We start from the raw sequence: 16,962 nt of genomic DNA on the forward strand, positions 1-16,962 counted from the left end.
CACGATTAAAATACAGTTAAGTACCATCGAATACATTATTGTTATTGATGCATCGCTTGAAATTAAGATACTTTAGTATACGTCAGTTAACACATCCTCACAATTCACATTAAAGTCGATGTGATATAGTCAAAGACTTGGATGCAAAAAAAAAGCGTTTCAAAGTGAAAAAAACAGGTGATAAAAATAGAAATTTAAGAAAGCTATGGGAACAGTAACACTAAAGAAGAGAGTGAAACAGAAGCAGTGAATCGGTGGAGACTGGACTTTTTTTTTGGAAGACGTCCAGTTGTTACTAAACAAACAAGAGAGGAGATGATGTGTTTGGTTCAGGTGTTGACGCTTCACCACTTCACTGCTTCATGTCTGTCAGTCGGTATGAAGCTGTGAGTGTTTGTATATACACACTCACTCACAGCTGTGCACATTTCAACGTTCAACATGTTTATTTGCCTTTAGTGCACAGAGACAGTCTAGTCACACAGCAGTTGGCTCCCACAGTCAATAAATTAAAAGGCATTGGAGGAAACACTTCTGTTCTTAACCAACAGCAGCAGAGTAGACCCTCAAATGAACAGCTTTTCTATTCACTATATAGTTAATAAAACATATTTTTAATCAGATTGTGAGCCAAAGAATCCAAATCAAGTTGAATCTTGAGGTTCTGAGCGATTCACAGCTCTAGAAATGTTTGTCATTCACCAAACAAACGCTGATAAATGTTGACTTTTTTTATTAGCAGTTGTGTTGTTGACATTGATACGACATGAACACGTCCACAGTTTCCTCCTCCTGTGCGTTTGTCATAATCAGGTGAAACTGCTCCTCTCCTCGATCCTCTGCGTCTGTCGTTTCCAGACAAACTCACAGTTAATCACGACGGCAGCCTGTAATTTAGTGCTTCGGGGATTCTGACTCGCTGTGTTTGTGAGGAAATGAAAGAGATTCTCTAAACTGTGACTCGTGCCAGAGAGTGTGCTACTTCTCCCTCCAGGGGAGGAGAATTCAATTCTGCCTCATTTCCAGCAGCTTTTCCGAGACAACAAGAAATCATCATGTAACGAGTGTAACAGTGGAGTTTTTATGTTATTTTACACTCATTTGTCTCCTTTGTTTAACGCTGAGGGAACAGATGCCAGAGGAGAGTGTGAGCTAAACTGTTTGAATTTACATACACAGTTTTTCACACTTTTATCTCATCACACCTGCATCATCACTGTCAATCTTTCTATTAAATAAATCAAAAAGCACACAGTCAATTACACTCTGCTCAGAACTTTAAAGAAACATCGTCGCATCTGTTTTATCTCGGTTTAAAACGTTTTACAAATTCATTTCAAGGCTCTTAGTTTGACACATTCATACATTCTACCAAACGACTTTTCACCGGTTGCACAACAAACGTACAATTAAATGTACATGAATCAAAGTAGCGAGCCATGACCTGCTGTCAAGTGTAAAGTAAACTTGTGAGTGGGAATATGCTAATTGTTTTTGTTGCTAGGCAACAGTCAAGTTGGGGGACTATTTGTGTTTAAATAACTGAATATGTGAATAAAATATATATTTGTCCCTTCTGAAGGCAAAAACAAAGTGTGTATAGAACCTTTGTAGCAGTGCTGCCCTCTAGTGTTGACCTGGGTATTGATTTAAAATAATAATTTGATACGGTGTTGATATCGGAATTTTAAGTTCTAACCCGTTCTTACTTTGATACCAATTTGGATTCAATTTATTTTCGAAAAGAAAAGATTGAGTTGAATATTATTAAAGTATTTTTTTTACCTCAGACATGGTGTTGATTTCTTTCTCCGTCTTTGTGTTTTCAGTCGCGTGTCACGTCGACTGTCAGTCATGTTCTGGAACTGCCGACCATTGTGAGACCTGCAGAGACCCTAAGGCTGTCCTCCACCTGGGCCGCTGTCTGTCCATCTGTCCGTCTGGTCACTACGCTGAAGGACGAGTGTGTTCAGGTACGACTGACCCACGTAACTGCCTTCATTTACAGTACATCAATGTACATACTGCCCCCTATCTTCGACTTTTCTCATTTCAACGCTATTGCTTCTTCTTTGGCCATTTTTAGCCTTTCACCACTTGGTTTTTCAGCGATTAAAAAGACAATTGAGATAAAAAAAAAATTCAGTCCTTAAGATCAGGACTCGGACATTAGTGTGCCAATTTGAATTTAGTGAAGTAATTTTAGATCCTTATGTCCAGGACAAAGCCCTAAAATAAATAAATAAAGGCCTTTAACAAAATTACTTTTTTATGCAAAGTAAAGCATCTATTTTTAAAACATGAATGCACATTTGAATGCAAACCAGGGTAATCACCTGGCCAAGTGACAGCTAGGAATTTAGAGGAGGAAATTAAAACAATGTAGATGAGAGAGAAACTATGACTGTAGCATGAAACAGTACTTTTAGGAGCAAAACCTGGTCCCAATGAGGAAGAACCTCATTTCTGAGCAACTGGTTAAGTCTAAGACGTGAATAGGTTAGTGTCAGTCAGGGTTAGACATGAACTGGTTTGGTTCGGCTCTCCGAAGCGAGTCCTTAAAAGGGTCGCTGTGTGTGTGTGTGTGTGGGGTCTCACACACGTCTGATCTGGAAGCAGCTTTGCCTCCTTGACTGAGCGATGAACCGCGACAGCTTTAATCTTCTTAGCTTTTCACTCGGTTGAATTGCAGCTGTGTGTCTCGGTCTGTTCTCCCGAGGACCAGCACGTCCACGGACACCCTCGGTCTCTCCTGAAGCTGTAAACGAGACAAGCAAAGATAAAGGTTTTCACTCTCAAGTCCAACATCTTAAGACTTTTATAATATCATCATTCAACCAGGAAAAGTGTCTCTTTGAGATTGAATTATCTTTTTCTGTTATTTGTTTCAAAAGGACTTTCTTGGGTTAGGGTTAGGGTTCTTGCTTTATTCGTCTCTTAATTACTTTCTTATTCTCTTTCTTGCTTTACACTTAATTACTTCATATTTTTTACTCATAGGTGAGTGTAGTCACTCACCTATTTACTACTTGCTGACTTAATTACTTAGTTATTATTTATTTACTTAGTCAGTTACTTTGTCACTCATTTGTTTACTACTTAGTTTATTACCTATTAATTCCCTCGCTTTGTCACTTATTTACTATATTTCCTCCGTAACTTTACTACTTAATTACTTATTTCATTCGTCACTTATTTATTTACTCACTTACTTCATTACTAACTTGGTGAGTAATTTACTGGCTTGTTTTGAGATGAACAGAGCAGCGAGAGGAGGAAAATCTGCTGTAATATCATTTACATCCGGGTTTTTATTTAATAACAATGACCCCACATGTCACAGTGAACACAAACACAGACCTTAACAGTGTGATAAAAACTCACACAGGAGGAGAAAATTCATTTTCCGTGTCGCACTGTCCTCACCCCCACAGCCTGCCAGTCGTCCTGTGCCACCTGTTCCGGCAGGTGGGACTGTCTCTCGTGTGGCTCACAGCGCCCCCTGCTGAGTGCTGAGCGCGACCAATGTCTCACTTCCTGCCCCCGGGGCTCCTACCAGCACGACCAGACACACTGTCGCCGTGAGTATCACAGCTCGTCATGTGATTTAATGTGTTTCCCACGGCGCCACCGTGGTGGTCCAATGAGATTTGGCTCAGAGTCAAAGAGAGAGTGACTGAGTGAGTGAGTGTGTACTGCTGCTCCTGTTTCTACTGCTGCAGATTTATTTCTAAGCTACTTCACTGTTGCTGTTTAAATCTGTCAGAAATTTGAACTTAAATTAGGTCAGAGGGATAGTTGAATTATTTTGTGGTGGTATGAAGTACCAATATAATGTGCTCTCCATGTCCCCTTTGTATAGAATCAGCCAGAAAAACTGATTTTAGCTACTTAACTAATGTCGTGGCTAATAAAATCTTCCTCAGTTGAAGTCGACGAAATCTTAAGAATATGTTCACGTCTTCATCTCACTGTAAGACAGACTTTTCCAACAGGAAACTGAATTTTGTAAACCACTCACTCTCCCACACCAAAGTCCAAAGAGAAAATCAGTGATTTTGACATCATAGCACACAGGAGCTGTTGATCCGCTGCTGCCTCCATCACTAAGTTCAAATGTCTTATTTTGTCACGTCAGTGTTTGAAATCCTTTGCTCAGAGTGACCACACGAGGCAGCAGTAGACCAGCAGCTCCTGTGTCCGTGTGAGCTAAAATCACAGATTTTCTCTATGAGGTTTGGTGTGGGAGAGTGAGTGGTTTACAAACTTCAGTTTCCTGTTGGAAAAGTCTGTCTAACCGTGAGATAAAGACGTGAACATGTTCTCCAGATATCATAGACTTAAACTGACGTAGATATTATTATCTTTGGATTGGATTCAGATATATTTTATTCTTTTATTACATCTCTTTAATGGGTTCATGTCATTTTAATAAACTGTAGGTTCATTGCTTTGGTGTATTACACTTATTCAATCAGCCGATCAGTGTCTGTGAAGGCTGATGATTTGGTGACAGATGGATCAGATTATTTTCCTTCCCTCCCTCTCTTCCTCTTCTTCTCTAATCATAATATCTTTATATAAAATCAGATCTGTGATTTATTTTCATATTCCTTTGCAGTTTGACAGTCGGTTTATTCTCAGTTCTGCAGTGTGACTCACAGTCAGTGTCTCTGTGGTTGAATAAACTATGTAGGACTTGTTTCCTATGGACTGGTAATCAGAATATCTTAACTGAATATTTCACTCTTTTTAGTCATGAAGGACGAGGGAAAAAGAAAGAAAGAGACTCTCTGTCAGGGGTCAAAGTTTTCTCAACTTTCGTTGCAGACACTTTTTATTACATTTTCTGCCTACTTTTATAGAAAGTAAAAAACGGTTTAACTTTTGCATTATAAATATACGTTTTTCCGTGACAAATCTTCTTGTCAGTAAAGAAATGACCTTATATTTCTTTTTTTGTTACCTATTTTCTGAAACTTTAGTGAAACATTTTTTTGTTTGTCTTTAACTGTAGTTACATGTTTTTACTTACCTTACTTTCAGTTTTTGTAAGGAGTGAGGGTGCACAAGCCCAAACTTTAACCAGATCAGCATTTTATTCCTGTGTGTGTGCGTGTGTAAACATGGCAGATGATCACTCGACCCTGACCAATCACAGCTCACTGTGTCTAATAGAAATCCACAGAGCAGTAATCAGTAATGGGGCATCAGAGACTGGCTTTACTGTTAGCGTTAGTGCTAATCCTGTATAACTGCGTAACATCCACACTAAATGAAACTGAACCTCTGCTCAGAACCACGCTAATGTACTGTTGACTCACTGTGTGTGTGTATGTGAGAGCAGAGAATTACCTGAGTGTGATTAAATTCCACTCAGTTCTGACGCTCAGTTTCACACTTTAATGAATATTGCCAGGGGGATTGTGATCCTAGACCTCCCTCTGCTGCTGCTGCAGCTCTGAGGCTGAGCTTAAAGAGGACGCAGTGTAGAATCCAGCTGTGTCTCCATCATCTCACCTCCATCCATCCCTCTTCATCTTCTCTGTCCACTGCTGGCTCTTCCACGCTTTTCCCTGTGGAGAATTTTTCGTCATGCATTAATGCTGGCTCTCCACTGCCTCAGTGCCACACACAGTGTTTGAAGATGATCTGCTCTCATGAAGACAGCATGTCCTTCTACACTGCAAATTCTTCACTCTGCAGATCCTTCTTCAAATTCTTCTCCCTACAGATTCTTCTTCACAATCTTCTTCTGAGTCTTCTCTCTACACATTCGTTTTTTTTTTTAATTCTTTTTTTTACCGAATCTTCAAATTTTTCTTTCTACGAGATTCTTCTGCATATTCTATTATTTGCAGGATCTTATTAAGAAACTTCTTCGGAGTCCTCTCTCTACAGATTTTGCTCTCTTCAGGTTTTTCTGCAGATTTTTCTTTCTTCAGAATCTTCTTCAGATTCTTGTCGCTGCAGATTCTTGATGAGAAGAAGACACTAAAGTAGTCCAATGTTCTAGATCAGATGTTGAGGAAAACGTCAGATTTTGGTTCTGAGTTGGAAGAAGCTGGACCTGACAGCGGAATTTACCAGCTGTGAAAATCGAGCTGATTGTCAAAATTAATATGGATTTAAGAAGACAGATGAGTGAGATGAATGAGATGGACTGAAAATAATTATTTCTCTGTTATCTTGTTTAGAGTTTAGATTAGCAGAATTCATGAGAAAACGCTGGACTTTTCTCTTCATTATAGATAGAAAATGTCTTCTATTCCTTAAAAAAAATAGAAGTCTTTAATCTCAGATTGCCTTGAAAGACACGACTTTGCCGTCCGTCAACACCTACAGATTTTCTTTGTTCATTCAGTCACCGCACATTTCGCAGTGAGTTAATAAAACAACTTGAACGATAAACACAGTCTATTTGTAATAAATTGTGAGTGAACAGAGAGAAATACTGGGCTCTTAAGCTGTTTAGAAAAGAAGTCATTCACTCATACTTGTGATTCTCAGAAGCAGCTTCATAAACCACACATTATCAAGAGGAAAGTGTGTTAAACCTTTCATTTATGATCAAATATCACACGCTGTTAAGTTCTTTGCTCAGCTTTCCTCTTTATTTTTTTTTAACATTCACATCAACAAACTCTTGAATAAATTCATTCATGGTCATCATCTGTTGCAGCTGATGGCATCTCTAAAATGATTTGATTAAATTCACACCTAAAAGTATCGCTGCTGCATTACAAACAGTAGCTTGTCATATGTCTAAGGGATTTCATCATCCTGATAAAAATGTGCGCAGTGAAATCAGCTGTGGGGGTTGTTGAGTTTAAGATTTCTAGGGGGCGCTGTGTCGCCATGCTGCCTTGAAGTCTTGCTACTGCTCATGAGTGTGTGTGTCAAGTTTTGTGTGTATTCAAGTTAGGGATGCGACTTTTTTGTCGACAAATCGATCGACGATCGACACGTGCGCACCTCGACAAAAACATTTATAGTAAAAAAAGTCGAAGTGTCACAAACACGTAAAGTTCACGACCATGGAGGTTAAAGAAGCTGTGCACGAAAAGGTGATCCTGCTGTCCAGGCTCCCTGCGCTCTCACATGATGGTGCGCGAGTCACCGGCTCGTTCTCTCGAGTGGCTGTGCGCCTAACGAGCGCAAGTACAAAAACCTGAGCCGTCTGGCGAGTGGCGACACACGCATTCCAGCGGAGAGTCTGTTTTTTTCCTTTTTTTTGCCCCTCATTTTTATTATCGCGGTTCTGATGGTCAATAATGAACATTACAGCCATGTTTTTGAGCCTAAAATGAAGTAGTACAGTGTAGAATAGTTTACACCCCCGCATTGCTGTTGTTACTGCTGTTGCTGCTGATGTGTAAAAAAAAAACAAAAAAAAAACGTGGACCTCGACAATCGACTCAAAAAATTTGTGAAATTCCCATCCCTAATTCAAGTATCTGTCGGCCACCAGGACTTCTGTTGAACAGCAGAATTTGAACCGTTGCCATGGTGACATCGTTTTTGAAAAATCTCACGATATTGCGTCATTGCAGGATTTTTAGGGATTTGACTAAGTTCGTGCTCTGATTTTGAGTGAGTGACAAAGTTTGGGACACGATCGTTGTAAGTTAAGTTTCCTTTAAGTCTGCCGACAAGGAAGCTGTGAAACTTGAACTTGTTTTCATTTAATGTTTTGTCATTTTGTCACATCTGCTGCAAAACAAATACATTTACGCTTGAATTAATCAGCAAAAATAATTGATGGATTGTGATAATACTGGTGCGTTTGAGGGTTGGTGATGCATACAACTTTTGACTGTGTGTGTGTGTGTGTGTGTGTGTGTGTGTGTGTGTGTGTGTGTGTGTGTGTGTGTGTGTGTGTGTGTGTGTGTGTGTGTGTGTGTGTGTGTGTGTGTGTGTGTGTGTGTGTGTGTGTGCCTGTGTGTGTGTGCCTGTGTGTGAGAGAGAGAGAGCCTCATTTCTGAGGAGCTGGTTAAGTTTGGGTCTAAGATAAGAATTGTGGTAGATTAATAGCTCTGTGTGTGTGTGTGTGTTGACCTGCAGCTCCTGTGCTCCAGGTGAAGCAGAGGTTTTAGTGGAATCTGTCCTGTTAGTTTTACATTTGCTGATAACTTTGCTCTTTGGGCTGAACATGAAAATAAATTGCTTTCCTCACCAGGCCAGGATCGTACTGTACACGTAATCCTCCTGTGGGATGGAACCATTTTTGGAGAGAACCTGGTTGTGTGTGTGTGTGTGTGTGTGTGTGCGCGTGTGTGCGCGTGTGTGCGCGCGCTTCATCAGCTAAAGTCGTATTTTTCTGTAAATTCCTGGTGATTCAATTCCTGTGATTATTGTGAAAATTGTATTAGTAAATGTGTCTTGTGAACATTTTAATATTGATATGAGAGGAGTTGGTGGATAAGTGGAGCAGTTCACTGAGGAATTAATACATCAAATAAATGACTCTGTACTCTGTGCCTGTGTCCAATTGTGTTTGGGCTCTTTCCACAGTGCTGATACAGTGAATCCTTCTCCACTATAAAATATTATTGTGAGTTATTAAAAAAGACATCTTAGGGCTCAGAGGGAGTTACTAAATAAATAAACCTATGAATGCAATGATGGGACTGTGCTATTATTACATTATTTTGTTCAGGTTGTGCAAATGATCAGTAAATTACGAGTGATTCATTGATGTTAAGATGATGAATGAATGCAGGGGAAACTGTTCAGCAACTTCTGAATTCTCATATTATCAGCCTGATCTGGTGTCCACTGATGATGAGAACATTGTCTCATTTTAGAGCCGAGGACTCATGGAGTCTCTCTGTCTCTTCAACACTCTGACTAGAAGGAATATGAGGAGGACATAATGGAGGGGGAAAAGAAGGAGGAAGAGAGAGACATGAAGGAGGAGGAGGAGGATGACAGCAAGAAAGATACACATTAAAATTGGAGAAATTCACTCACACACAGAGCGAGGGAGAAATAACAGCAACTGCAGAGTGAAGGTCAAAGGCTGAGGAGAGACGGGCTGGGACGGAGAACAGAGAGCATCATGGGAAAAAGTGAGAGGGGTCACTTCGTTCAGAGGGAGAGAGACAAAGACGGGGAGATGATGCAGGGAAAAGTGCTGAGAAGACGGGAAAGTGTTTGAGCTGTCAGTCAACGTCTCTCACACTCAGAGACCAACAATGGAACTTTACTCTTTGACTGAAACTTTGACACAAAGAATGTGTCGACTCATTTACAGCCAAACTTTAAAAAACTAAAAACCCACAGCAACGCCTGGTGACGTCGGATCAACCATGAGCTGAAAAACTGCAGAGATTTAACCTGAAAAACTGTGTGTGTGTGACACAGTGTCAATGATTTAAATCCCTCACTGAGAGAAAAGGCAGCTTCATCCATGCACTGTAAAAACTGTGGAAAATTCGATTTGGTTGGAGGTAATTTTTCTTCCAGAGTGTGACAAAGTTTGGGGTGAATGAACAATAACAAAGACACACAGAAAGGTAAAAAAAAAAAGAAGAATGAAACAAACTGTTTTTTAATTTTATATAAGAAAATCCCATAACAGGAATAAAAAGAATGAGAATTATTACATTTAATTAGCATAGGTTTTAACAACAACAAAAATATTCAGGTTAAATATCTTATTAATTCATACATTATTCAAGGATTTTATAAAGCTACTGGTTTAACTGTTTATGGGACTACAGTTAAATATGGGAAAAAACACTTAATGTCAACTGAAGAAGAACATTTACAGTCACTTAAAGGTAGCTTTATAGAGCTAATTACTTTACGTAACATTAATACATGCTTAATTTAAACATGTTAACTGTTAGTTGGTTCATGCTAATGACAATATAAAGTAATGGTAATTATTGTACCCTTAATCTAAAGTGTTTTCTGAATAATCTGAATGACTGACACACCCACTCGTTGAAAACCATTTCTTAGATAAAATGCATTATTATTCCACACAAAATAACCTTAAGATACGTCATTATATGTGTATAAGTGTTTCTTTTTCAATTCTTTAGATTAAGATTCTTTGGCTGAATTCTCTGTTGTTCCATAAACTTTAGCCTCGCCCCCAACACGTGATGTCAGTTCTTTGTCTGACTGAAAACCAAAAGTTGTATCATATCATTTTATTCTTTTATGCTTCAAGTCTTTTTCTGTGTAAATAAAGAAGTTGAGTCCAAACTGAATCGGAATAAAACAAAAATTCTACAAAATAAGAGATGGACAGTCTGTGAGGAAAAGATCAACTTTAAACTGAGAAAGTACCTCGGACTCATTGTGTGTGTGTGTGTGTGCGTTGCCCAGCAGGGAAATGTGCGTTTTCATGACGACGAAGATGAAAATCTGTTGAAATCAGCAGGAATATTTTATCTCCACATGCTTCTACAGTGTTTTTTTCCCCCCTCAGTTACATATTTGGCAACCTTGTGGTATTTTGCATAAATGAAGTGAGATTTTCATCAGCTCTTCTTTTCTGCTGCTGATTAAATTAATTACATTCTCCTCGGGTGAATTTTCTCCTCGGCCTGATGTGTTTGTGCTTTTCTGAATTCCTTAATTTCACCTCGTCAGTCATTTTCTTTTTTGTTCATCTTTCACTTATCCTTCACTTCATGACCTTTACCTCTACACGTCCGTTGCTCATTTCCACTGGACAGATTTGAAATGGTCTTGTTTGTCACTGTTGTCAAATGTAATTTTGTTTTCCCGTTGTTTAATTGAGTTGAGTTGGGTTTAATTGTTGAGATTTTATTGCAGATGGTCTGAAATGAGATGGACAATAAAAAAAATTATGTTTTTTCTCTTTTCTCTCTCGCCAGACTGCGATGAGTCATGCTCGGATTGCCGCGGGCCGAGTCGACAGGAGTGCGCATCGTGTTCAGACCCGGCTGCTCTGCTCAAACATGGTGAATGTGTCCCTGAATGCGGCGTTGGCTTCTACAGTCAAGATGGCGTCTGCTTTGGTAAATCCACACACATATGCACTCTGTGAGGGAGCCAGGAATATGACTGGGAACCACTACTCCTATTAGTAACCGAGGAGAAAATGATGTGTGAGGAGTTTTGTCTCCTGCTCTGGGAACAGAAAAACTGGTTTTAGCCACTTAATAAAAGTGGCTAAATCTCTGCCACTTTAACTCTACGATATCCACGTCACATGTTCGCGTCTTTATCTCACTGTTAGACAGACTTTTCCAACAGGAAACGGGAAGTTTGTAAACCACTCACTCTCCCACACCAAACCTCATAAAGAAAATCAGTGATTTTAGCTCGCGGGAACACAGGAGCTGCTAGTCTAATGCGGCCTCGTGTGGTCACTTTGTGTCACTGATTTATATCATAATGAAGGATTTTAAATGCCGAATTAACAAAATAAAACATTTGAAGTTAGTGATGGAGGCAGCAGTGACTCAACAACTCCTGTGTGCTGTGATGTTAAAATAATTGATTTTCTCTATGGACCTTGGTGTGGGAGAGTGAGTGGTTTACAAACTTCAGTTTAAAGCAGTGAATATATTCTGAGGATAAAAGTAGGTTTTGACTTTGATCGTGTGTCCAAATCTCAGCCTAGGGGGCGCTCTCAGTGCAGTCGGCACCCTATTCAACCACACAAAAAACAACTGTCTTTTGAGTAACTGAATCAGACGTCACAGTGTGAGCATTTGTCGTTGTTTGTTAGCGGTGAACTGGAGGTTGTTCCTGGTTTAGACAAACAGTTTAAAGAAAAGAGAATAATTACCTCATCTCTCCTCCACTAATGAGGATCGCACAGCTTTGAAGAACCACATCGTGTATGAATATAAATGATTTCTATTTTTGAGGCTGAGATGAAGAGGAGCGTGAAGAAGAAGAAGTTTCCCTCAGGACGAATCTTTCTTCCCCCACCTGAGGCGTTGACTCGTCTTCTCCTGCAGAAGTGTTAAATCCCCCCACGAGGAACGCTTTTGTTCAAAATGTCAAAACTTGAGGAAACTTTCTGGAAAAAGGTCAAATCCATTAGAAGCTGCCAGCTCTAATGTGATGTCTGGTTTAAAATGTCAACATCTGTAGTGCTGAAGGCTTCTTAACGTATCTATTTTCTTCCTCAGGGGTTTTCCTGCATACACTTCCTGTTTTTATCCCTGCAATGTGATGAGAGAAAAGCTTTTCTGGGATTTAAGCATCAAGCGTTTAGAAGGAATCAGAGATTTGTTTGAGCATGTTGGTGTGTCACAGTAACATGTCAGTAAAGACACACATTCAAGGTTTCTGGACATATTTGTTATAGTTTATAACTTTATTCTTCAAGTTTTGATTGTTTTTATAGCTGAACAGTAAAAGCGTTGATGAGAACGATACTTATCTCTGACTCCACTACATTTAATTAAATTTTTTAAACAGACAAACTATTTTTAATCTTAATACAAAGTCATTAACATTTACATGCTGCGGTCCACAGCCTGCGACTCGTCCTGCGCCTCCTGTTTCCCTGACAACCCAAGGTGCATGGGCTGCACTCCGGGGACCGCGCTGCATCATGGGAAATGTATCGGCCAGTGTCCCGCTCGGCATTACCTGGACGAGCACAGCAGATGCAGAGGTGAGTCACAGTTTCCAACTTTCACAGGACAAACTGAGAAAAGACTATTCAAGATTCATTTCCTTTTTCTGGAGCATTTGAGGTTTGCTGTGCAAGGAAATACAGATGTTAGCCACTTAACAAGAGTCTCGGCTCTTAATCATCTCCATCAGTTTAAGTCAGCATCCAACAGCTTTGTATCCCACGCCTTCTTTACATCATGACCATGATGTGTTTGTTGTTGTTTTCCTGGTGTCTTCAGCGTGTCACAGTTCCTGCTCCATGTGCTGGGGTCCATCCGTTTCCCAGTGTACCTCGTGTCCGCCTGGACTCCTCCTCCACCAGGGTCAGTGTGTGGAAGCCTGTGGAGAAGGTCTCTACTCCCAGGACGACACCTGCCACAGTAAGACCTAATGGTTTCCCACTCTGGCTTCTCATCTTCCACTGCTGCTCTTCTTCCCCGTTGACCTCTGACCTGTCTTGCTCTCTTCAGACTGTCACCCGTCCTGCCGCTCCTGTGTGGGACCTTTGGCCTCTGACTGTCTGCGCTGCCTCAAAGCAGAGGAAGTTCTGCTTCCACAGTCGGCTCATGTTGGACGCGGCGGCGTCTGCTCGGCTCAGTGTCCTGCTCACACTTTCCTGGACCACACACTGACGTGCAGAGGTAACAACTTCATTCATTCATTCATTCATTCATTTATGAACCTGCACTGCTGACTCGCTCATGACCGTTCAGAAGTTATCACACCAATCAAAAAACCCTGGTGCGATGATATATTATTATAGCAATTACCTTAGTACCAAACACTCACAGTAACTCTTCTGATGAGTTTTTCTTCTGAAGGTGAAATCGTGTGTGTGATCTAATTTTGAGGTGGATTTTTGTGTTTGAGGAATTTCGGTCAAGTGAGAATAATCATCATTCACACACACAGAGCCTCCACCTCCTCAGTCGGATAGACAGAGAATCAGTTAGATTTTTTTCTAAAGCACAGAGATGAAGAGAATCATTTTTCTTTCCCTCCCTCATTTCTCCTGCTGTGTTCTTTGAAACTTTATCCGTTTACCTCCATCACCGCTCCTGTCTCTGTCTTTGTCTTCACCGACCACACAAACCACACCACAGCTTCAGGATTTTGGCAGAGAGGAGTGTGAATCTTCGACCTGTGGTTTCTTCTCGCAGTAAAGCTGCTGTTTGATTCAGCTGTGCTCTGTTTTATGTGCTGGACCTGACCACACTCAATATATTAAAGTTTTAATCTGACAGAGACCGAGTGTGGTGAAGAACATCCAGCTCATACCTTTAGATCACTTTTATTTCTGTACACTTTAAGGTCAAGAACTTGTGTTGTTAATACTTTATTCTCATAATATAACAACTTTTTCCACACAACATTATGACTTTTCCTCTCCTAACTTTTTCTCCTTATATTATGACTTTATTCTCGTAATACAACAACTTTTTCCTGGTCATATTATGACTTTTTCTCTCCTAACCTTTTCTCCTAATATTATGACTTTATTCTAGTAATATAACGACGTCTTTCTTGAAATATTACTACTTTCTCGAAAGCTTAAATGTATTTTTGCTCCAGTATGGCCCTAATTCTCTGTCGCAGGTACACACCCCGGTTCAGTTCTGAATTATTTACCATTCAGTGCCATATATTTGCATCAACTATTGATGGGAAAAGGCCTTTAGGTTTCAAACTTTCAGTTTTATATTTTGCTGCAGCCCATGAAATGATAAATGAAGTGCTCACTGCTGCGTATTGTACTTCAGATCAGTGCTAGGGTGAGTGATGACAAATGATGTACAATAACGGATCAAACGTATCAAAGCAGCCAATTGTAAGACGTGAAACTAGAGTTTAAAAGCCTCTCCTCTCCTCTTCCCTTCACAAGATTTAAGAATCCTTTCCTACACAAAACTGTAGACAGATCTACTATAATGTCCTTTTCCACAACATTAACAGAATTAACAAACTATAGATGAAATATTCTATCATGAATAAGCTGGTTTTCAGTGCAATTTAATGACTTTCTCACATACAACTCACTTTAATATGAATGAAATGTATTAGTAATGTTTGACAGGGTTTATTTATGGGGAAAGTTACATTATTTCTAACCAACCCACTTCCCCTAAAATCATTTGCTCTGTGAGTAAAGTGGAAAAACGACTGCTTTTCTGCTCTCTAATCTAAATAAGTCCTGAAGCTTCTTTAGCTCAGAGTGATGAGTATCTGTGAATTCTGTCTGGACTGATTTGAATATGCATCACGTCACACAACCTGAACACACATGATAAAATTCTTCACTTCAACAGTCTGCAAATCTGTCTGTGCAGAGTTCACATCATTGTGACTCCAGGCATCTTTAAGCCTGAGGTCATTAGTGTAAAAGCACAGTTTGTCTCCTCACAACATTTTATCTCCGAGTATCAGACTGAATGTACTCGACTTTACCTGGAAGTGAAAGACCGTTAGCGCTATTGAATTTTCCTAATCATCCTGAAGGAGGTGATTACGGATCAATGAGTAGTTTGTTAGACTGTTTTCCTCAAACACTCATTATCTGTTGATCACATGGAACCAAAACACCAAGTCAATAACAAGAACTAGAGGATTTAAGTTTGACTTTAAAGAGACAGTTTTTTAAAGCTTGGTGGTATGAGGTACTGACATACAATCGGCACCGTCTGTGCTGTGAAACATATATACATCAGTTTAAGTCTACGATGTCTATGTCACATGTTCACGTCTTTATCTCACTGTTAGACAGACTCTTCCAACAGGAAACTGAAGTTTGTAAACCACTCACTCTCCCACACCAAAGTCCATAGAGAAAATCAGTGATTTTAACATCACAGCACACATGAGTTGTTGATCCACTGCTGCCTCCATCACTAAGTTCAGCTCCTGTGTCCCCGTGAACTAAATCACTGACTTTCTCTGTGGACTTTGGTGTGGGAGAGTGAGTGGTTTACACACTTCAGTTTCCTGTTGGAAAAGTCTATCTAACAGTTTAAGAGTGTTAATGCAGTTAAATGCATATTTGACAACAAAGCTTTTCTGTTTTCTTTCAGCTGCATTTTCATTGATGGAATATAAATTACTTTTATGTCAACTCCCTTCCAAAATAAATGCATTTCTGCTTTTTTTCTGCTTTTCACACATCAGACTATTGTTACACAGATGATTTGCGCTGCTCCGCTCACTGATATTATACAGCAGCAGCTATTGTGTCTGACGAAGCACCACTTATGTAGTTTGTGCTCACTTCAAGTTCCCATAAATCAGCCTCATTAGACACACACACACACAGGACAAATGGTGTGTCATTACAACTCCATTCATTCAAATGTAAATCAGCTGCTTCACTTCACCTCAGTAACAAAGGTTTCACTCAGGTGTGTTTTCACACCTGACAATGACTGTGTGTGTGTGCGCGTGATATTCTGCGTAACATTATGTTAATCATGTGTTTTCGTGAGTAACCTATTTGTTATCATGGTAGAAGTGCATTTTTTGGACAATAGTAAAAAGCCAGTGGCTCTTAATTTGAAGGTTAGGGTGATAAGAAGTGCTGATGTGTAAATTTGGTTCAGGCAATGTTGTAAATGATTTTTTTTATTATCTCTAGCTGCACAGTCGCTGAACATAACCACTAGGTTAACCCATAAAAAAGATAATATCATAATATGTATTTACATGTAATCCAACATGGTTGGTCAAAACATAGAAAAGTGTGGAAATAGTACTTCCTGTCTGTAGCTTTCAAGTTCAGTTTTTCTTCTTTTTAAATAAATGTGCTAAAACGTGATGGTTAGACTGAAAATAATAGACATTTTCTCACAGTTTTGTCTGTGACAGATGTGGGTGGACTTTTAGAAACAAGTCAGACATCCACTCAGTTTTTTTTTTTTTTTTTTTAATCTTCTCTTCTGTGTCATCACGATTCTTCTTTCACGTCCATCGCATCAACCACTGCACCTACCTCACATTATGACCTCATCACATCACAACACACACACACACACAGCAGACAATGAATTCAGACAGAAATCAATGTTCTTCTCCTCTTCCTCCCACTCTCTTCTCACTCCCCTCTCTTTCACTGAATCACTTCACAATCAGACCTCTTTCATTTTCCTCTGCTCGTTTGGTCTTTTAATGTGAAGGTTTGTGTGTTTTTGTCATATACACACACACACGTGGGCTACACATGAGACACACGCGTGGGCTAAATCACTTTCTGTTATTGCAGAGAATACGATGATGGTGTCGTGAACTCTGCTTTCAAATGATCTCAATTAGCACTTAACTATGATCTAAACCACATCTTAGAAACCACTTTTTTTTCCG

General features: G+C 39.7%; 1 protein-coding gene across 1 annotated transcript in view; it reads left to right on the plus strand.

Moving 5' to 3' along the window:
- fras1 (Fraser extracellular matrix complex subunit 1) overlaps positions 1-16,962 on the plus strand; it is a 147,706-nt gene that overhangs the window by 70,281 nt on the left and 60,463 nt on the right. The window contains exons 12-17 of the mRNA XM_083905303.1: positions 1,830-1,973; positions 3,435-3,581; positions 10,857-11,000; positions 12,476-12,616; positions 12,858-12,998; positions 13,089-13,259. Of these exons, the coding sequence (XP_083761429.1) occupies positions 1,830-1,973; positions 3,435-3,581; positions 10,857-11,000; positions 12,476-12,616; positions 12,858-12,998; positions 13,089-13,259 (888 nt within the window). The remainder of the gene's footprint in view (positions 1-1,829; positions 1,974-3,434; positions 3,582-10,856; positions 11,001-12,475; positions 12,617-12,857; positions 12,999-13,088; positions 13,260-16,962) is intronic.

The sequence above is a fragment of the Microchirus variegatus genome (genome assembly GCF_963457635.1).
Source record: "Microchirus variegatus genome assembly, chromosome: 18".
NCBI classification, from domain to species: Eukaryota; Metazoa; Chordata; class Actinopteri; order Pleuronectiformes; family Soleidae; genus Microchirus; species Microchirus variegatus.